This window comes from Myripristis murdjan, chromosome 19 (genome assembly GCF_902150065.1).
Source record: "Myripristis murdjan chromosome 19, fMyrMur1.1, whole genome shotgun sequence".
Lineage (NCBI taxonomy): Eukaryota > Metazoa > Chordata > Actinopteri > Holocentriformes > Holocentridae > Myripristis > Myripristis murdjan.
In genome coordinates, this window is record NC_043998.1 from 11,443,237 (window position 1) to 11,466,781 (window position 23,545).

At 45.1% G+C, this 23,545-nt stretch overlaps 1 protein-coding gene across 1 annotated transcript; it reads left to right on the forward strand.

The window, feature by feature from the left end:
* The first annotated feature begins 14,531 nt into the window (after positions 1–14,531).
* Positions 14,532–15,772, forward strand: nog2 (noggin 2). The gene has a single exon (XM_030078027.1). The coding sequence runs from the start codon at positions 14,683–14,685 to the stop codon at positions 15,316–15,318; it is 636 nt and encodes a 211-aa protein (XP_029933887.1). The 5' UTR covers positions 14,532–14,682; the 3' UTR covers positions 15,319–15,772.
* Positions 15,773–23,545: the final 7,773 nt, after the last annotated feature.

Sequence of the window (23,545 nt, forward strand, 5' to 3'; positions counted from 1 at the left end):
TTGTTCACATGGAGCTAAATGAATGGAGCCGGACCCCCCTCCATCTGTCTGATCCAGCGGCACCGGTCTTCCCTCCCAAATCCCAGCTCCGACGCCTGACGCACCGGCCCCCTCAAAGGAACAGTTGGCAAACGGACGGCCCATTAAACAGGCAAGGCCGGCAAGCCCTCACCTCCAAGCAACACTTGTTGTAAGAGCAGAGGAGAGAGAGAGAGAGAGAGAGAGGGAGGGAGAGGGAGCATGTGAGAGAGAAAGTGGGAGAGGAGATTAAAGCAAGTGAGAATTAAAGCAAAAATGTAAGTGTGAGGTGGTACATGAGTATCTGTGCATTTGTGAGTGTGTGCATGTGCCCTAAGTGCCAAACCTCAAGGGCTTCATCACACACATCCACTGAGAAAAGTGTGTGTGTGTGTGTGTGTATGTGTGTGTGTGTGTGTGTATGTTAGGAGGGGCAGTCACGACTCAGTGGCCATGACATTAGCCTACGCTGGTGGCTTTGACCATGCCTTTGCACTCCACAACCCTCACCACCTCTCTTTCACACGTCCACACACACACACACACACACACACACACACACACACACACACACACACACACACTCGCACACTCACACAAATGTGCTTTCTGACCCACTACTCACTCTAGTGACAGGAAAATATCTTCTTTTCATAAATGACCTTCCTTATCTGTCCTTCACTTTGAAATCCAATTTGACTGCTCACTAAAGTAGAAGCCCATAATTAAATCCGATTGCACCTGTGTTTTTCATCTTCAGTCTGGCTGATAATATTATGGAATATGGTTCTGTGTATCTGCACTGCAAAAAACTTCAATCTTAATAAGTCAGTTCATTTCATATTGAGTTACAATCTTGTTTATCTTTAAAGGGCGTAAAAAATCTGATGAGATAATTGCACTTGTCTCCAGTGTTTCCAGTTTCCAGTCCTTATTCTGCCTTGTTTCAAGTGAAACTGCACTGGAAACCTGTGTGATTATCTCATCCTATGCTGGCAGATTTTTTTCACTAGTTTGAAGAAAAAGTAGATTTTAAAACTGAATATGAGATTAAATGACTTGTTAAGATGCAGATTTTTTGCACTGTGATCATAATAGTTCTGGGACAACACAGTATCTAACTGCTTCTCCTGGTGCTTACTCTTCCAGACAGCAAAGAATGAAGGTGTCAGCCGTTCGTCATCGTCTGCTAAGTTATGAACTGTTCTTATTTGTTTGAATGTGCAGTGAAACACAGCTCTGCCGGCACTTTCATGTTCCAAATTTCTCTCACCCGCCCTGTTTCTGAATGCTGGGGGAAACAACCACGTGGCTCTTTGCTGGTTGCTGAGAACAAGAGCTCTGGTTGGTCCAATGAGAGTTGGTGTCAATTACAATGACAAACAACAACAACTGCAAAGAAAAAGAAGAGCCTCTGAGGAGCAGGCAAGGAGATGAGGACAGGAAGGGGCAGGAAAGGACCAAGCAAGGGCATTCTTTGTTTCACATTCAGTTTCAGTATCCTGCGTCTGGCAAACAACCTGAAAGCAATTTATTTTCTTTCTCCAGACATTGAGGATCAAATCCATGTTAGTCATTGACATGAAAGGGTCTTAAAATGAAGGGAGGGAGGGAAGAGAAAAACACCAGCTTGGCATGTGTGTGGAGAAATGCGCGGGTGTGTGGTAGTGTGCACGAGTGTGAGTGTGTGTATGTGTGGACAAGCTGAGCTTGGAGGATTTGGGCACCTCAGAATAAAAGAGCAAGCTAATAAAGGGAGGGACAGTGTGGAGATACAAAGAGGAGACAGGCTGATCGCTTGAGACAGATGGAGGGATCCAGAAAACAAGAGGAAAGAACAATAAAGGACCTGATCCACTGCAAAAAAAAAAAAAAAAAAAATCTCCATCCTAAGAAGTCATTTAGTCTAATGTTCAGTCTTAATATTTAGTTTTTCTTAAAACAAGTGAAAATAACTGCCAGTGGGATGAAATAACTCCACTTGTTTTCAGAATTTTCTTGGTCCTCGTGGGCTGATCTACCTCATTTGCCTTGTTTCAACATATTTATTCTTCTACCTTTTCCACACAAAAAGTAGACAAAAAAAATTTAATTGCATTGAATTATTCATAGAAAAACTCCTGAAACAAGTAAAACTGCACTGGAAACAAGAGGGATTATCTGATTATCTCACCTCGCTGACAGACGTTTATCACAGAAAACTAAAAAAGCTAAAGAAAAAAAACTATTAAAAAAATTAACATGAATATGTGAGTAAATAACCTCTTAAGATGTAGATTTTCTTGCAGTGTGCATTATACTGCTGAATGCTGCTTCTGTGTGTGGCTGGAGAAGGCTTCACTTGTACCTTGCACACACACACACACGCACAAACACACACGCACATACATATGAACCCCAGCTCCAGCCCCTTTTGTGCAAAGGATGATGTCATGCCTTCTGAAAACACATGGGGGGCAAGGGGGAGGGGGGCGGGTGTTAAGGGGGGGATTCCTTTGGTCCTTTCAAGTTTGCAGGGGGAGAGTTGGGCCACGGCAGGGCAGACAGCACTGGGGCAGGGGGCTCAGCGCTGCCCCCCTCTCCTACCCATCCCACCCCAGCAAGCAGTCACATTAGGCACGCTCCGGCCACGCCATCAAAGGCCTGGCTCACTGCGTGCACACACACATACACACACACACACACACACTCCTGCACCTACACCCAGAAAATGTAGAGGCATGCATGCACACAGTTGCTTCCCAACTGCATGTCGGGAAACACGGGCGCACACACACACACACACTCGGACAGCAAACGCACGTGGGCGCGCGCTCGCATGGGGGTCAGCGTCGAACGAGCATGTTCGCGCTCGGCTGAAACAAACGCGTGCCTAAAAATAACACGAGACACATGCAAACACACACACAAAGACACACACACACACACACACATGCACATACCAACAGATCAAACATGCACACACACACAAACACACACACACACACACTTCAATCATGCCCCCCCGGCTGTGTTATTGTTTTGAAAATATGATTGCGGTGACGGATGGGGTGGGGAGTGGAGAGGGCTCTGGCAGGGACGAGTGGCAGGGCCCCTCTATTGTCCCGGGCCAGTGTGAGTCTGTGTCCATAGCTATAGAAACCGGGGCCACACTGGGAAGGCATGCTTTCATCTCCGCCACAGGCTCACCGCTGGCAATAAGGGGTCAAATAAATCCCCCTGGATGCAAGGCCGAGGGGGTGGTGGGGTGCGGGTTTAGGAGAGGGCTTGGGGGGTGGCATGCACACACACACACACACACACACACACACACACACACACACGCACGCACGCAAACACACACACTCAGAGCATGTTTACCTGCCTACCTTACCGCTATCCCTTGATCTCACTCTGAATATGTCTGTATAGATAGATAGATAGATAGATAGATAGATAGATAGATAGATAGATAGATAGACATCCAACCATTCCTAACAAATGTTCAGAATCAAAAATCGTCAAACACATGGGTGTCACCTTACTTCATGAGCGAGATGTGATTTAGATCTTTTTTTTTTTATCAAATGTGAGACGCAGCAGATATCAGTTCAACATTGATGGAACAGAATTCAAAGTAAAACTTCTGCTCTGCAATGATGAAATATGATTTCATTTTTTGTACATTTTTCTTACCCTTGTCTCTGTTTTCTGTTTCTGTTCCTTTAGCCTGTCTGAAGCCCTGAGCCTTACCGTTTCGCCAGAACAGAGCCGGTCTCAGAACTGCGATGTTTCCAGTAAACGTGGCCCGGGCAGCGAGCACAGGTAACACGAGATCACAATGTTGATCATCAGGATTCACAATGTCTTGAGACATTCCAGACCCGCTGATAGCACACACACTTAAACACACACTGTACACACAAACGCAAACATGCAAGATTGTACAGACACACCCTTTTACACACACACACACACACACACACACACACACAGTCCTTTAGACAGCCATACTGATCACTGCTTCAAACATGGAAACGGGACTGAATGCCATGTGTTTTGAACTGCGGGACACACACCGACCAGAACGTCTGATGAAGCTGCCGTCCTCCCTCTTCAATCCAGTCTTCTTCTGTGGTGTTTATATCACACATGTCCATCTCGGCTTCATTCTCAACAGCCCAGAGTGCTGCCCTGCTGAGGCCTAAAACCCTTAAGGATTAATGCTTAGTGCTGTGTGTGTGTGTGTGTGTGTGTGCGCGCGCACCTGTAGCTGAGCATGGAGATGTAAGAGCTGCACAGACCAAGGGAGAGACAGACAGACTCGAAGGGCGGTGAGGTAAACAACGTCTGGAGCCAGCAGGATCACTAGTCACTCGATTACACAGACACACACACACACACACACACACACACACACATACATACAGACACACACAAATAAAAATGACTTTCAGCAATAATCTTTATGCCAGTCATATTACATTTACATTTTAAGGCATTAATTTAAAATGAATGAGCGAGCAGTGGCTGAGTGTGTAGCTCAGGCATTCCTTGACAGCACACTGTTGACAGGAACTGTAGTGGTGACTTTTCCAATTATAGGATGCCCTTCTTAATAAATAGCCCACGCTGCTACCCTAGTCATAGAAAAAGTCTATAGGTATTTTAACGGCAGCATCAAGGCTTGGTGGCGAGCCCCGTCCTAGCATGAAGATCCCAGTATCGATTCCCTTTCTGTGTGACATTTGCATGTTCTTTGCATGTTTGCTGTTAAGAAATAAACTGTGTAAAGATAAACTGAACAATCACCCAAGTTAGAAATTCGGGTACAATTTCAGTTCAAGTGATGTCAGAGTGCACAAAAATGGTGGAAAACAAATTGTATTTTGTTGAGAACTGAATCAGTGCAAGAGTGTTTGTTTACTACTTACGCAATTCTGCCAGATACGGAGGAAGGAGGAAAATGCAGATTTTCTTCTTGTTCTTTTGGCATCCGTTGTTATCAAGCTGGCGCCATGAACAGAATGTTGCTGCAGGTTGTAAATGTACACGTTAGAAATCCACTGTCCGGAGGTGACATGGACACGGCATCAGTTTCTACCCACAAAACCACACGAGTCAGGTGGACTGCCTTAAATTGAAACCTAAACTGAGGTAAGAATGTGAATGATCATCTGTTTGTGTTATAGCCCTGTGCACAGCGTCTCTTTTGCCCCGGTGCATGCTGGGATAGACTCCAGCCCACTGCAACCCTAAAAATTATTAAGGTAGAACAAGCATTTCACAGTTTAAACAATGCAAACCTAAATGAGCTCCAAATGATTATGGTTTGGTATAGGTTCATGTTGAAACATCTTTAGAAATGATTTTGAACTGAAATTAAAGATATTTACAGATTCATTTTACAAAGCAGAGTGGATAGCAGCTATAGATGACTATTGACATAGTCTCAGGTTTTATTTTGGTGCTATATTTATACAGGTTTTCAACACTGACACTGGCCATCATATCAACATCAATAAAACACTGAAATGCTAACAGGGAGTGAATGAACATGCACACTTTAAATTAAAAAAAAAAAAAAATACAGATCCAAGAGCAATATATTCAGACGGAAGGCACTGATTCACAAGATATGTTAGACGCAAAAAAACACAAACGCACACTCGGCGTGAGTCCTGTTAGCACCTGTGTGTGAGCGGCGCGGTGGGGTTTCTGGTGGAGCCAGAGCCAGTCAGGGAGTCACCAGGCCTGAGAGAGGAGAGGAGAGAGGGAAGGTCAGCACCACTGCATGCCACAGACAGACTGACGATACTTCAACTGGGCTCCACGCCGGGGACCTGGCTGTAATTACACCACACACACACACACACACACACTCACACACACACATACCCGTATACATGCACGCACGCACACTGTGACCAGACAGCCTGAGAAAAGGTGCTTGGCTTCTAAATTCTCCCTCTTCCTCTATCCGCTCTTAGAGTCCTGTTGCCATTTTGAAACCTACCACACAACACATTTACCATTTACCTTTACCTTCACCTTTGAGACTAATGCGTTAAAGAAAACAGTAATGTATAGAGCAGTGGTTCTCGACGGATGAGTCAGAGTCCAAATATGGACTGTGGATCAATTTTGAGTGGACTGTCGACATGGGGAAAGAAAAAGAATGTTTTGAAATGTAATGGATATCTAGCACTGTCTCTGTAATGCATTTGTATCATGTTTGGAAGAGGTAACCAAAAAAATCATCGATGGGCTCTATAGCAAAACAATAAATCCACAATAACACAAACCACCTCAGATTTAAGGAGAGTCCAGTGCACGTAAAGTCTATATGTCTCACATATCAATGGTGAAATTCAGTATGCTACCACACAAAAGTCCATTTCTCAACTTCCTTTGTGAAAGGACACTTGTAGTCCGAGGAGGAGCTCCCCGCCAGCCAAATCCAAGGTTAAATAAGGTCAACAAGGTTACTGGCACAAACCACAATTGTGATTCTGTTTGACTGACATCAGCCCAGATCTCGGGTATCAATAGCTCCTTGTTGATCTACTTGGCCAGGCAATTTGCCGTCTCTCTCTCTCTCCCTCTCTCTCTCTCCCACTCACTCTCTCCATAGGCCCTCTGACTTGCGAAAGTTATTGGAGTGTAAATGCATTTAACAGCCTCTGTCTGCTGGTCTCCGCATGGCTGTGTCTGTGTCCTTGGCTGTCCTGTGTGCCTTTCCTATGGATAGTGCTATCTGCCGGTTCCTGTGTCTACTTTCTGGCTGATGGTCCATCAATTTGAGTCATTCGAGAATGACTGTTTACCTTTTAGGTCAGAGAACAGTTATAAACCAATGTCTCAGCACTGATTAGCTGAATATAATAATCCAATCAAGCCAGTTCAGTGAACTGGATTATACCGGAGGGCAAGGGAGGGGATGGGGATGCTTTCTGAGCCTTGACCGTTTCACCACTCCACACTATAAAGGCAAACGGTGTGAGACAGAGGTAAAGAAATTTTCATCTATTTTCTAGAAAGTAATTGATACATGGGTTTCACTGTGCAATTACAATTCTTTGGCTTTATAGGATAAGGTTTCTCCTTACTGTTGGTCATTAGGCTGAAACTGCTGCTGTCAATTAAGAATAGCTTCTTAATTGCAATGGCAGGTGGGTGGGAATGGGCGTTCCCAGTCCCCACTGGGTTCTCAGTTGGGGAAACCGGCCTAATCCTTGATTGAGACATAAGCAATTTGAGCTTGAAGACTATGGGAGTAAGAGCCATTATTGTGGTCTGCTGTCCCTCAACCACAGTCCATTTCTATCTCTCAAAACTGTGTCTGAATCATTCTCCTTCCCTTTGCCCATGTATCCCCCCCCAACCCAATTCCGTCTCCCTATGGCGACAAAGCAAGGCAGACGCTCCTATTTACTCATGGCTCCAGGGGCTTGTGGCTCCCGATTAGCAAACTAGTGTGAGTCAACAGTTGGTACATCCTTTAGACAAACTATCGCTCTCAACACACACACATACCGTTGTCAGACCTCTGTCCTTTTCCGTCCAGTTCCCAAGAAGGCAGGCACCCCCCAGACGGCAGTGCGCGCTCGCACTTTGGCGAGACATTTCCCAAAGCCTTCCCAGCCCTTCTGGCATCTCGGCAGGCTGTCACCTTCTTACCCTCCTGCGTGTTCGACAAACATACCAGAGGGCCAAAGGGCAGTGAGGGCCAATGCTGCCTGTTTGTCGACATGTTTGATCGGAGACTTGAGGGCTTGAGATGGGGTAGGAATAACCTGTTAAGGTTGGGAAGACTGTCCTACGGTCTCCACGATGTCCGTGCACCCTGCATTGAATGCCTAGACATATTCTATCCAAGTCATAGCACTTTTTAAAAAGGTATTAACGGTGTGCCAGGCTGAAAAAGAGCCATTTCGTTCATGAATGCCTCACTCACCAATACACGACACGACAAGACACGACTCAGGCCGTACCAGAATGCCCTCTCTTTGGTTTATTACAGTGCCAGTCTATGAAAGTATATCTTGGCCCTAGACTCAACAGAACACACATGCTGAGGAGAGCGCCAAGCAAGGGAACATCTGTTGTGGTCAGTGGCTGTGGGCAAACTGTTTCATTCCGACAAGATGGCCTGCGGCAACACAATGGCTTAGTGGTTGGGAGAATGACCGAATTGCTAGTACTCGTGGTCAGGGTTTACCTACATAGGACAGAGCCTCTGAAAGACATGTGGTCAGGTTTTACATCAACGTACTCTTTACATAGTGATATGTGTAGCAACATTGTACTCACATGATTATGCTTTAAAACTTCAATATTTTTAAGTGCTACTGTGCAGTTTACTGTGGCCTGGCCCTTTTGAATCGAAATCAAGTGTACAGTAACTTAATTCAAAACTGTAAGCAAGCAGTGTGACTGATACAAAAGTGTTTCTCTATCAAGCTCTGGCAGAAGTGGTTTCATTGGTCAAAACTTAGAGGGCAAGATTATAGGAAATAACAATATTTCTAAATATTCTACTGTCCAGAAGACTCATGATAGTTAAAATACAGGACTTAACTGTCCAGGTCACTTTTGATATATGTTTCATTATTTCAACGTTAATATCTCCGCCATGGCACCTATTCAAACGCCATTTGACGCCTTGAACTGGCCAAGTCTGTCCAGAGGAATGTGGAACAGTGGAACAGTGGTCAGCATGGCTGTCTGAAGGACTTTGTGTGTGTATGTGTGTGTGTGTGTATGTGTGTGTGTGAAGCAGCACAGGCCTGCAGGTCTTAACATCGCTGGCAGCTTTTTTCCCTCCCTCTCTCTCTCTCTCTCTCCTCTCTTTCTTTCTCCCTCTCTCTTCCTCTCTTGGCTGCGGTGCCACCGTGGAGAAGGCAACAGCGACCCTATTGTGAACGGTGGGAATTGGGCAACGGGCCAATGATGTCATCCTGCCATAGGGAAGACCAGGGGGAACGCCCTCCTGGCGTTCGGAATGCGCTATTTTTTCCTGTTGTTTTCCGGAAGGCGGTGATCAATTTAATTCCACCCTCATCACTCCCTGCTCCAAGGGGCAAAGGAGGGAGGGAGGGCAGCAGGAGGAGGAGGGAGGAGGAGAGAATAGAAAGACGATGGGGCACTCTCTCGCCCTTCCTGAACGGGCTGGGGCACGCACCAAATAAAATGAAGAGAGAGGAAAATAAGAGGAACAAGGGATGGGCCCAGGCTGTTGAGATTCTTTTTTTATTTTAATTTTGTAAGATGTGAATAAGGGTAATCACCCTGGAATGCTGTGAGGTCACGCCAACCTCCCCAATTAAAAGTTGCCGGGGTTCATTACAGAAGAATGGTGGCGATTCATGAAGAAAGAGGGGGAATGGTTTACGGAAAGTAACCCCCTTTCTCTCCAAACAACCCCACGGGCCCAAAACATTGATTCTGAGTGTAGAGGAACCTATACTCAGTGCTGTAGTTGCAGGTCTATTTAACCAAGTGGTCTACTAGGTAACTAGATTACCAGAAAGCACTGAAAAGGTTTAAACAGCACTTGAGTATCAACATGTGCTGAAAACAACTGGTTCAGTTTTCTAATTTAGGTCTACATGCTTGTGTCTTTCCATATGCCTATAGTACATATCAGAAATGCTCAAATATTGTATAAAACTCTAAATGGGTGACAGAACATGCATATAAATGTCTAAACACTAAAGTGTACGACTGTTTGTCAGTGCCACAGTAATGTTTCCACTCCAGCTTTGCATGAGTGCAGCATTCCCTGAGAGAGTCCCTGAACGAGCCAGTTCAAAGCGGGCCCAGCCGTCACATCACAAAGCCACTGAGCCATCCACGATACGATCACCATTAATCACAGCTTGTAATCGAGCGCAGCGTTTTCTCCATCACGACTGGAATGCCATAGTATGAACATGGGATTCAGGCCCACGTTCAGATTAACTTCAGATTGCACATCGACAGGGAACGGCGTTCTTTCAATAACAAGGACAGGCCATACACTCAGTGAAATTTCTTTTTTTTTTTTTTCTTCTCCTTGTCATCAGGGGAAAGGGGAAAATATCACTTTGATGCTGTTTACTGGCTATTTTGCAAAAATAACTTTATGATGAATTTTAGGGAAGAGAAAAAAAAGTAGAGGAGGGGGCTTCAAAAGTAGCGTTAACGGGAGACAGATTTTTGACATGCTTCCCGAGCCATCTGCTTTGGGTTAAGGCTAGGAGACAGAGTAGAATATGGGAAGAGAGAAAAGGGGGAGAAAGACTGGAGAGGAAGGTGAGGGTAGGAGGGAGGAGGGGGGAACACAATATTGATAGAGAACAGTGGAGAGATGTATGCATTGCAGGCCTTGCTGTTTTGAGTTGCGGTGTGTAGAGGTAACTGTGTTTGCAAGGAAAGGCGGGAAGTCTTGCCAATTTATCAATACAATGCATACAAAGCTCGTCATATTATTATATTTGACTGGGCTATTTTACTTTGTGCTGCTCCGAACCAAGCAGTTGTGGTTATAGGGGCAAGGTTCTGGGTCATATTGAGTTAAAAGTTGCTCTCGGATGTTTCTGCAATGTTAACACTTCCAAAAAAAATGTTTAGGCTCTAGTTGGTTCTGAAACCTGTCAGCATGCCAAGGATCCAGTGGAGAGGGTTCTGCTAGAGACGCCACAACACAAAACTAATTAGGAGACATGCTCCAGGCATATCTGTTGATTTGAAGGGGAGGGGGCTTGAGGATTTCAATGGGACACTATCTCTGCCTCTGAGGACTATTTCAAAACAGCCACAATGTCTTGCCAAATTCTTTTGCTATCCTTATCATGTCAAACAAACTCATCTCATGGGACATAAGTAAGATAGGAAGTGTAAAAACTGAGTACAAAATGTTGATTTTGTTAGTGCAACTACCCCTGGTGATGGTCTTTGTGTTAGCTGAGTAGAATCTGTCTCCATCCACCCCCCTGTGCCATTCTACCAGCCCCCAGTGGGCACAGTCAGCCAGTCTGGCCGGGCCTGCCCCTGCCTGTGCCTCTGCACTGGATAAACCCCTGACTGGACCTTGGGTAGCAGCCTTTGTATGAAGCCGTGGGGGTGTTGGTGTGTGTGTGTTGCATTCACAGCCACAGGAGAAGGGGTGAAGGGGGTCCTATCTGTGCCTAGGGGCCGCCCCCCAACGCACTCTCGCCATGCGCCCTATTGAGACCTAAGGGAGCGTGAAGAATCACTGCAAAACCAAAGAGCTAAGTCCCCTTGTTATACAAGGCCAATTTTCGGCACCGGCCCCACCCCTCTCCCCCTTGGTGTGTCCCACCCCTATCCCAACACCCCCATCTCCCCCATGTCAGAGCTTGACAGGCTTCGTTAAAGCGAGCTGGGGTCCTTTTATTGCATTATTTAATTAGCCATTCCACAGCAAACTGCCATCCGGCACCACCGCCGCCACCATCGTCGCCACATCCCCCACCCTCTTTGCTTTTCTGGAACCTTCACCTCCACCTCCATGACCACTACATCCTCTCCCTTCACCTCCACCCCCACCCACTTACTCAACATCACCACCGTCACCACCACCACCACCACCACCACCCATCCCCACTGTGCTCACCGGTCCCCTCCATTCTCCTCTCCCAGTCTTTATCTCCAGCAATTAGCCAGGGTGTGGGGGTGTGGTGGGGTTCGGTGCTGGGCTGCCCCCCAGCATTAGTGCCATCAGGCTGGGAGAAAGGTAAGTGCCCTCTCCCTGCATGGGGCTCTCTCTCCCTCTGTCAAGCACCCCAGGACCTCGGGATGAGAGAATGGAAAAGGCCAGCTCTACAGTAGCCAGCTCAGCCTCACTGTCCCCACTGCCCACCGTGCCCCGTCTTCGCTGCTGTTCTAATCATTAGCCAGATTATGACACTGTGTGTGTATGGTGGGGGGTGTGGGGTGGGCTGGGGGGGAGTTGCAGGCATGGTCAGCAGGGATCTACTGGTGCAAAAGAGTGTTGGCCAGTCTTTCCCAGTTTAATGCAGCTAATGAGCTTGATTAATGAGGTCTTTTCATGAAGGCAGGCTGCTAACGTTAGATCAGTTCTCTGTATGTGACAAAAGTTCTTCCATCCTGCAGCAGGAAAACTGTTTATTTCTCATTTTATTATTTTTCTTTGAGGATGATTCAGGTCCATTGAATTTTAAGGGCAGACTGGGTTCTGAGCCTGGTGAGCAATTTCACTTGGGCTGCACCACGGCTATGAGTGCACATTCTTTCCCCATACACTCAAACATGAGCAGTCAAACAGTCAGGGAGAGTGGCTGGGGAGCCCCTGGCTGTATGGGCTGTCTTCACCATGCTGGATCGACGCCCCCTAGTGACCACTACAAAAGACAGGCACAGTGACAAGTAAAAATAACTAACAGGGACCAACCTGTCCAGATTTTGTAGGAAAATTGTAACAACATAGAGTGTATTGAAAATGTAGCATGACAAAAGGCAGGGATTAATTCTTGAGGATAAACTCCCATAAAACTATTTTTACCCAAATTTTTGTCTGATATACGTCCCCATAACATATATTCATCATTGCAATAAGCATCAAACTGATGTATATTATGTAGCTAAGGATATAGTCATTTTAGGTCATTTTAGTTTTGTATCATTCATACCACATTAATTCATACAGATTACACTGTCATATCGTTTTAAATGCGTTTTCTCTCACCTGTTCAGTTGGGCCATATCATATTTCAGCGGTATTATAAGATGACCAACTTTAATTGGTAAAGTTGAAGCAAAAGTAGAAAGTCCAGCCCAGCTTAATGACTGTTGTTAGTTAGCATGGGAAAGTTACCGTTTAGTTATCCATGGCCATTTATAGCCCTTAATTGCGCGCCTATTTCGTGACCCCTGAGTTCAGCGGGCCAATTCCTGTGTGCAGACCCAAATCCTAATGAACAAAGGTGGAATGTGATGCCCCTTTTCCGTGGACAAGCCACTAAACGTTTCCCATCCATTTCATGGGAAAGTACAAGCCATAGGAAACGCTTTAGCGCTTCACTTGAATATTGACAGCGTATTGAACCTATTAGTGCATGAGACAGAGAACTATCTCAGTGTATTCACAGGGAGATGCGGGAGGAATAAAAGCAAGGCAAAGCAACGAACAGTAATTCCTATTTCATAAAAATAATGTATGATATGAATAAAAAATATTCATGGTGGAAAATTAGAATATGGCTCGAGATAAAACGGGTTCTTTAGGACCCAGTTGATCCTTGTAATTGTGGCCGATATTTTCCACGTTGTGAAGGGAGGGGGTGGCCCGGGGGGGCTGTCAATCATAGTGAAAGTGGCCGTGGTGGGCAGGCCCCTCTGACACTTTGTACCGTCGGAGGGGGATATTTAACTTGGGATTGAGCACCGCTCGCAACAGACACACTCACACACAGTGTGCCTAAGCAAAGAAACGCTCCAGCGCCAAGTCTCTCAGACTCCTGAAGTAGGAGCGACTCAGTAGGAGCTTCTGTACCAGCTATCAAAGGAGTAGAAACGCTCCCCTAGGAATTGACGCTCACTCCAACCGGGCAAAAGGCTTCAGATTTGGGACTGTCTCGCCATGCAGCGACGGTGGAACCTGGAGCTTTTCTGAGAGGATTCAGCAATGTCACAGTGAAGGGGACTGCAAACCTCACAACTTTTACTGGCTTGGTGCAGTTTGCATTTTATATGCATTTAACGTGTAGTTTGTTGTAAACCACGTTTTTCATCATTTCTGTTTTTCCCACATGCACACGCCCTCGGGGAATGTTATAGTCTAAGATTTTTTTATGGAAAAAATTGCTCTTTGATTTGGAACGTCTTCTGGAAAGATAAATGGCTGTTATTTCATAGGGTCTGACTGCATCCCGTGGCGGTGCATTTTTTGAAGTCGAAGGACTAAGCTGCTAAAGTTTTGGACATTATCATAAGGTGCCCATATAGACTGGCTGGAATACTGCACGAGGATTGAATAGAGCTTTCCCCAGTCCATGGATTGTGCGCCCTGGGACCTTGTCAAACCTGAGAGCGTCAGGCCACGTTGAGAGAAGCCACGTTTATAAAAGCCGTGCGTAAAAATAACATTGGCCAAGGCAGCCCTCATTGCCGGCCCGTGACATTTAAAACTTGGTGAAGTACTCTTTTTGTGCGCCCTTCTCTCTCGGGGCGCTCCGGATCTATTCTGCCTCTTTAGAAAACACTTCATTCCATGCAGCTCTCTCCTCGGCCGCTGTCATCCAGTGTAGACAATTTGTCGTGGCTTCGAGTCCCCGGGGTAACCATGACAACCGCAAGAAACCCAAAGTGAATCTAAGGGAGCGGGGTGAGGCCGGAGAGAGCGTGAATAGAGTTTTCCCCATTTTGTTTCGTGCTGTTTTTGTTTAGACTAAACTCTCTTTTGCAAAGCAGAGGCACCCTTTTGCGCTGCAGGGTTGCATCAGCGGGCAAATTGCAAAGTTGAAGGAGCCCTAAAAAGCAAAGCACTCCGCTCCATGTCATTCAAACCCGACGTGGTCTATTAAAAGTATCGTCTTGCTGGTGGCTGTACTTCTACTATTTATGAAGCCCCGGGCTAGTCATTTCATAGAGCACAGTAGCCGGGGAAAGAACTGAATATCATTCACGCGAGAAGAGCCGGTGCGTAAAATAAGAGGAACTATGGGCTTCTCACAAACGCTACTCATTTACGTGCTGGTGTCCGTTCACCTTGGAGTTTCCCAGCATTACCTTCGCCTCCGTCCGTCGCCCAGTGAGCACCTCCCAGTACCCGACCTGAAGGAGGACCCCGACCCGGAGTACGACCCCCGGGAGCAGGACTTGGCCGAGAGGACTCTGCGGAAAAAGCTCGGCAGTAATTTCGACCCCAACTTCATGTCCATCAGCTCGCCCATGCAGGTGAACCTCTCCGTGCAAGACACCCAGGTGAAGCTGCAGGGGCCCATGCCCAACGAGATTAAAAAGCTGGACCTCACAGAGACCCCCTATGGGAAGCGGGTAAAAGTGGGCAAGAAAGCCCGCAGGAAATTTCTGCAGTGGCTGTGGACCTATACGCACTGCCCAGTGGTGTATACCTGGAAGGATTTGGGCGTGAGGTTCTGGCCACGGTACATCAAGGAGGGCAACTGTTTCAATGAGCGCTCTTGTTCCTTCCCAGAGGGGATGTTTTGCAAACCCGTCAAGTCAATCACCAAGACTTTCCTACGGTGGTATTGTCAAGGGTTTCTAAGACAGAAATATTGTACGTGGATACCGGTGCAATACCCAATCATCTCAGAGTGCAAGTGTTCGTGCTGATTTTCTCTATGGAAGTAGTGGGGGTCGAGGGGGGCGGGGGCGGACTGGAAATACGGTTTCTATTGCACTGTTAACTCTCTACAGAGGTGGGCACCATAGCGAATCTATTTTTTTATATAGCATTTTAAGTGAAATACCAACATTGTACATATTTAAGAAAAATGCAGCTATTTTTTCTAATTGAACCAGGACCATATTTTATTCTCAACCCTGAAACATTGTTTTTAGGGGGAACATAAGCACTTCATAAGGAAGAGCTTTTTCTTTTTTTTTTTTCTTTTTTTAAGAGACGTTGAAGATGGAATGCATACACTTCTCCAAGAGGTGAACTTTTTTTTTTCAACTGAACATTGATGCTGACTGTTACTTCACTGCAATGCTGCCTAGAGTTTTTGTATGATATTAATATCAATAATAATTAAATTGAAAAAAGTTGAGGATAAAGATATATATAAAGGCGTGAACTCAGCTTTTTTGGAATACATAGTATTGTAGAAATAAACAAATCTGTACGTTTTATTTATTATTTTAACGATTGTGAGTATAGAGCATAAGGAAAGAGAATAGCAGAGTATACCAGAAAAAAAATATGGGAGATGTCTACTTGAATATTTCTAAAAATAAAAAAATAAAAAAGTAAAACATATCAGTGTACATGTTATGGTTACACGTTTTAGCAATAAAGTCTATCTTTTCAACATGTATTAGTGTCAAGCCATGTTGCTTATAACGAGTGTCTATGTCCATGGCCCCAGGGGGCGTGTACACTGTAAAAAATGTCAATTTGAACAAGCATGTGTAGTCTCATGTAGTCTCACTCGGCATTAAAATCTTTTCCCCCCCTCATAATAAATGTTTAAAAATCTGCGAATGGGGTAAAATAATTTCACGTGTTTCCAATGCAATTTCACTTACTAAAAGTGCCAATCGCTCCAAATAAGGGATTATCAAGACATTTTTTATAGGGTCATGTACACCAGAAACAAACGAAATTAAATCACGTTTTATTACGACTCGATTCTGGACTGCATGCCATGTGGAGGTGGATATTTTTTGCAGTGTATGCGCTCTGTCTCCGGAGTGCAGTGGAGTTACTAAACTGCACAGTAAGTCCAAGCTGCAGTGACTCTGGGTGGACTGCCTGACGCTCCACGCCGTCACAGTGATTTTAGAAAGGGCTGATTTATTACGTTGTGTAATGCGCAACACATACCTCAAGCGCCTCCACAGAACTGGCATTCATTTGTTTGAGCCCGAGGAGAGGAGAGGCCACGCATATTCATCTCTCCTCCCTACGCACACGCTCATTTCTCGGCTCCAAGGTGTTAACATAATGGGTAAAATATGATTCAGACATTTCAAACAGTGTCAGATGATGAAATGGCGAGCGTATACGCTCAAGCCAGGGGCGTCTGGGGTCTGTGCTTCACTCTGGAAGCTCCGCACAAGTTCCACTGAGGTATTTGTACAGAGGTGGACTGGAGCAGACCGGCGCCTATTCAAGTCTGACCGCCCTGGAGAAAAAAAAAAAAAAAAAAAAAACAAAGCCTATAAAACAATGGTCAACTGTTTTTGACGTTAGCAGACTATTAATTGGAGAGCGGGGTACGCTGTCTGCAAGTTAAAGAGATATGGCCAATTAAGCGCACTGGAGACATGCTGGGAAATTAAGTCCTATGAAATCAAAGCGAGGAGTCATTTACTCTAAGTAGGGTTTTTATAGTGTTTATATTATTCTTTAAATACAATCAACGACTTAAACAGAGTCATGACTAAATGTCTCAAAGCTAAAAGCAGCTTGTGGAGTGTTTCCACTGAGCGCATCTTGTGTGCGTTAAAGTGATTTGTGTTTTTGCGGCCAGAGTTGGATTTGACACTTGCCGCCCGGTTATTGTGACAGATCCACTGAGGGGATTTGGTAAGGAGAGGAGGGGAGAGGCAGTATGCCAGCGGAGGAGGAGGAGGAGGAAGAGGAGAAAGGGGAGGAGGAGGGGGCTGCTTTCCTTACTGTCAGCTTCTTTCTTGATGATGTCTCGGGGTTTTTAGAAACTGCGTCTCTGACTCGACGGCGCCACTCAGCCGCCCCCTCTCGACTGCGCAGAATGAGGCACTTTGGGAAACAGTAACCCTTTCAGGCTCTGCCCGGAGAGTATTTTAGAAGCGTGTGAAAGGCAATACGCCGCCCTGGCTCCAGCCAGTTAGGTGCGCACCTTTTAGAAACAGACCCAGTCAGCCAGTTAGATCAGTAGTTTCTCAAACTGCGGTCCGCGGACCTTCAGGGGTCCTTGAGTTGACTCCAAGAGGTCCCCATCATTAGTTCAGTGTAACTCATAGTATCGATTCACTAGATATTATCAACCCAGGAGAATGTATGATGACTTAAAAAATAGTCTTCACACGTTTCTCTGTTATTTTCCCATTTACAGTGTCAGGCATTAAGTCAGTACTTATAATTTCCTCATAGGTTTCTGGGATAAAGGCGTATCAAATGGCGTTTACCTGCGTATTTTACTTGAACAGTTTGTGAAATCGTCTGGGGAAAGGGGTACATGATTCATAGTTTGTCATTTTGTATTCCCCTCTACCATGAAGTTTGGTGTAATTTGATATGATCTTGTACGTAGATTGTTTTCCAACGAAATTACTTCATATCCAAGTTCACGGTACATCCATTGGTCCATTAATTGCAAATTAGTTGTGGCTTAGAGATAGATCACATCAAACACAGAGTTAAAAATCTGGAGTCACGTGTCTGATTTCAGTTGTAAGTGCGTGATGTGTGGTTTGTTTCTCGCACCCACTGAGAGGCCACTAATGAATCCAATCTTTGGATTCACAAGGGTGACTGTATGTGACGCTCATTCCTGTCTGCAATCCATGGAAACTTGCCTTGTTGTCTCTATCATTACCGCAAACCACTCATAAAATATGCTATGCTTTCATTTATCTAAGTTCAGAAATTTCAGTTCAAGAGAAGTGAAGTCCTCGCAGCAACAAATAGCCCTTGATTGATATACTGGGGGAAAAAAAAAAAAAAAAAAATCTCCCCATCAACACTGTCACCATAGCACCACATGTGTACTGTCGACACATCAGTGAAGCGACCCAATGCAGCCAGCGCTCATTGCTGCATTCATAAACTGTCCATAAACATGTCAGGACAGTCTTGGCCCCATCAGACATTCAGCATCATTCATGTCTAAATTATTTGTCACAGTCTGTCTCTCTATTCATCAGCCTAATGCAGCCCAGACCACTGTCATCCCACTTCCTGACAAAATACAATGTACACCCCCTAATGGAACGGGATATACCTGCGTACAAATATGCTTTTATTCTATGGGCGGTTAATATGTCGGTTTCATGTTTACTCCCTTGGGCGGATGTAAGATAATGCAAGTATTTACCGCGCATACACAGAGGATTGAATAATAGCAACCTGGAGACAATTAGAAAGGGAGTGATGGAGTGATTAAAGGGAGAGGGGGGGCATGAGTTGACATGTGGTGAAGATGATGAGGCTCTGTCTCCTGACGGGACTCAATTATTATGATAAATTATGGTCCGATTGGGAGTGAATGGGGGTGGGTAGGTGGGTGGGTGGCTGCATGGGTGCCTGTTAGTAGGGGGCGGAGGTCTGTGGTGACTCCTATTCATACAAATATGCAGGTTGTAGTCATGCACATCATGCAGCTATACCTGTATGGACGCGTGCACGCATAGACAAGCCCATATATATGTGCGCGCGAACCGAATACACAAACACACACATACGCAAACACAAACACGCGCACACACACCCCTGGCGTGTGTCTAGTGGGCTGACAGACAGACGGAGACAAGGGTCTGTGGCTGTAACTAAGGCCCAAACCCCATGGTTGTAAAAGCCAATGAGTCAGCACTGCTGAGGTTATTGATGATGACAGGGTATTAGATGGAGCAGTGAGGGGAGGGAGGGGACACACACACACACACACACACAGTCACCGGAGATGATACCCAACATTCCCTCAGACCACCAACCCCAGCTTGTGGTGTCTAGAGGCGTGTGTGTATGGGTGTGCATGCTTGTCTAAGAAGCATGAGTTGTGTGTTAGTAAGTGAGTGTTCCTGTGTGCATCCATTTATGTGTGTGTGTGTGTGTGTGTGTGTGTGTGTGTGTGTGAGTGAGTGAGTGCGAGAGAGAGAGAGGGAGAGAGAAAGAGAAAGAATTGCTCTGCGTGTGCAGGGACAGTTTGTGGATGTCTGGCTCAAGGTTTTTATAGATCCATTACAAACCTCTGGGTGGTCGTCAGTTGATGGGTCACTTTCTCAACCACCAAAGTCCCCTACTGGTTGATAATGGCATTCACTTAGCAGGGATATGCCTAAAATGCATGGATGTGTGTATGTGTGTTTGCATGTGTGTGCATATCTGAGTGTATATGTATGTGTTTGTACACATGTGTGACTGTTAATGTCAAAAGTGCCACTTAAAGATGGGAAGCTCTCCTCAAGGAAGTCACGCACGCCTCTAAGCATGCCTTCGTTAGACAGAAACAGGTCTTAGATCAGCAGACCATCCTGATCTCAACTCTCTGTCATTGCAAGAGCTCACAAACCTGACCTGGAGTCAGCAGTAGCAGGCATGGAATTCATAACATGCCATTACATCAACACACGGCCATCTTGGTGGGCAAACAACAGGTGACTGTAGTCAAATAACAGGTGATTGTAATCAAACTCCAGCTATTGCCAACAAGCGGCGCTTATGACAATTAAGCACGTTGGTAGGAAATGCATGCAATGCCACGAGGAGACCGTGAATATATTCATCATCCACAGGATCGCATTACCCCCATCCTAGCTCCCCTCCACTGGTTGCCAGTTAGCTTTAGATTTGACTTTAAGATTTAGCAAGGTCTGTCTCCAAACTACAGCTCATTTTAGACTTTTTTTTTTTTTTTTAACCCCTTATGAGTTGAAATTCTGCCTGAGATCCCCAGCAGGGCATTCCTGGCAAAAGTACAGACCATACAACCTAAAAGCCAAAGGTGAGCATGCACTATGTAGAAGTGCCAGTAACACTTTACAATAAGAGTACAACAGTTAATGTTAGTTAACGTTAGTTAATGCCGTAATGGTTAATTAACTGTTAGTTAATGATTATTATGGCATTTACTAATGTTAATAATATCTACAATAAGCCTTAAATAACATATAAATTAATACCTTAGCATGAGCAGCATTAGTACATGATTCTTAGACACATTAGTCAACGGTTAGTTAACTGTTACTTAATGGTTATTACCTGTTACTTAATGTTTATTACGGCATTAACTAACATTAATTGTTGTACTGTTACTGTAAAGCGTTACCGAAGTGCCAATTGAGAGTACAACTGACAAAAATGGGGAATGAGCACAAAATGTGATGATTGCGTCTATATGGTTGTCACTGTAGGCAAGAGTGACTGATAAACTTTGTGCTTTCATAGTGCATCTTTAAGGTCCAGGCCTATAGACTTGCAAGTTCTAACAAGATTAGTATCATGTTTGCAAACATTTTTTTCCAAATGACTTTAATATAATTTGTTTTTAGCTGTGGGCATCAGCAATATGTGGTAAGTGCTCGACCAGGTCAGCCATGGGCGCCCTGATGATTCAATATGTCATTTGCCATCTTTCAGTTAAGTTATATCATGGTGATATGGTGATGTTGGGATATTGTGTCACAATTCTGTTGCCTAAACAGATGATAACAAGGACAGTTTTATTTAAAAACATGCAAAATTATGCATGGGCATTTTAAGGAATATGAAAATTTTGAGTTTTGAGCTATGGATTTCAATAATATTGCCCAGCCCTTTGACATGTGACATGCAAATGAAGTTTATCATCATTATTTTATGCTGTTTGTGTCCCTTGAGCTCCTGTGCACACATGCACACAGCACAAATCTGCAGTGGGAATCTGGAGGCCCTGTATTCTTATATATGTGGTAACATTTTAATCAGATACCTAGTATAGAGTCACGTTTCCGTAGTCACGCTTGCTGATTACTCTATTTAACTCATGTTAGATGTAACAGATATAGTAAGCCAAAAGTAAGGACTAAAAATAGAGCTGTGGGGTGGCGTGGCACTTGCCGGGCTGGGAATAGTGCATATTCCGAGCTCTGTTTCCATGGTTACTCCTGCTTTCTCCCGTTGCTGGCATGGGTTTCACATTCAGAAAATAGTCCCCATGCATCAATGGCAGTGTTTTTATCCTCCTAAGAACGACCTAATTTTAGTCTTTATCATGTTTTTTCCCCCACCGACCGGGAAACAAGTATAAAAGTTTACGAACCAGTGAGTCTAGTGGCCGTCCTGTGTTTGGTACATACCACTGTCACAGACTGGCAATTGTGAAACTGTTAGTCCCACGGCTAAAAATGTATGGGCACAAATATGCCATTGACCACTATTGACTTCACCATCTTTACCTCATCAAACTAAAATCAGAGACCTTGCTTGTCTGTCAAACGGGGCAAAATTGACACTGTGTAAAAGAGGTTCCCCACCTCCAATAACCCCACTGGCCTCCCTCCCTCTCTCTCTCTCTCTCTCTGTGTGTGTGTGTGTGTGTGTGTGTGTGTTTCTTCTTGGACTGAGGTGCTACTGAAGAAGTGTTAGCTTACAACAAAGAACAAACTTGCCTACAAGCACCCAGATGCACGCACAAACACAAAACAGATGCAGCTGCATAAGCAAGGAAAGCGCATACACACTTTCTGTTTCCCTCACACACACACACACACACACACACACACACACAGTCTCAGAGTAAGCACTGACCAGCACCCGTCAACAACCCACACATACATAAGGTGTTCCCAGAGTGCCCCCAATACATAATTGGCCCCTGGTAATCATAAAGGCACACACAGGTAATGCGTAAACTGTCTTTAAGTTGTTTACCAGTCTACTCAACTTGATCATGATTGCACCAGCTAGATTATATACACACACTTGAGTTTTCCCCCAATTAAAATTTATATTTTTCCATATCCATCTCCTCTCAGCTCACTGATTGCTGTGCCTCTGACACACACACACACACACACACACACACACATACAAACACACACACCTCCCCCCTCACAGCCTGTCCGGCGGCTGTCTCCCAGTACCCCTCTGTGTGCCTAGATGGCATGCTGAGAATGTTTACTTTCGCCACAGTGTGTATTTACAGAGCCTAATAGTTTTTTAGGCCGCAATGGCGCCTCGCTCCGTAACATGTGTACAACCTACCCTCCCACCCCTCTTTCCCTCACACACACACACACACACACACACACACACACACACACACAGAGCACATATATTTCTCCACCCCCCTGCCACAGCCACCACCAAACAACAAATCAAACCTCTGGCATTTGGGGTTTGGCAGTGGTGTGAGCTCGAACGCAGCCAGGTGACATGAGGAAGCAGCAGCATCAGAATGTGATGTACCACCCGTCTGATTGGGGTGAATGGATCAGATGAATCTATTAATACTCGAAAGCCTGAGAAGAGAGCATGCGTGCTATGGGAGAATGAATGAATGCACGAAGGGCTTGTAATGAATGGGCGCGTGTTGTCTTAAATGGTTGTGTGTGTGGGACATGTGGCAACCAAAGAGATTTGTGAATGTGTCTATGTGTGTGTGAGAGAAAGAGAGAGAGAGAGAGAGAGCGGGTGAAGTGTGCTTGGATTGGAGAGATGCTGAAGTGTAAGTACGTGCGAGAGAAAAGTGAAGTTTACGTGTGAAAGAGACAGTGAAAGTGAAGTGTGTGTGTGAGCATGTGTGCATTCAGTACTCACACCCTCAAAGCAAAAATCCAACCCTATACGCTGACACTGTTACAAGAAAGTTTGCTTTTCTGCATCCATTTTAGTGTTTGGTGGTCCTCAAATCAAAGAACAAGGGCTCCTTCCTGGACTTGTCATTTTGCCTTGATGCTCAACAAGCATACAGAGAGAAATCCATTGTTGAAAGGGCAGAAATACCAAATATCTCAAGCTACAGTAGTCTCAGTAGACCATAATGCAATACAACCACAAGGCAACAATGCTGCCTTTTGAGTAAAAAGTATTAGCGGTTAGCTCAGATTTGTGGTCACATGTTGTATTTTTCTTATTCTTGCAGACAACTGACCAAACGCAGATGACGTGGTGTCATTTCAAGATGCCTCCAGTGCAGCTACAATGTAGTTTGATAGC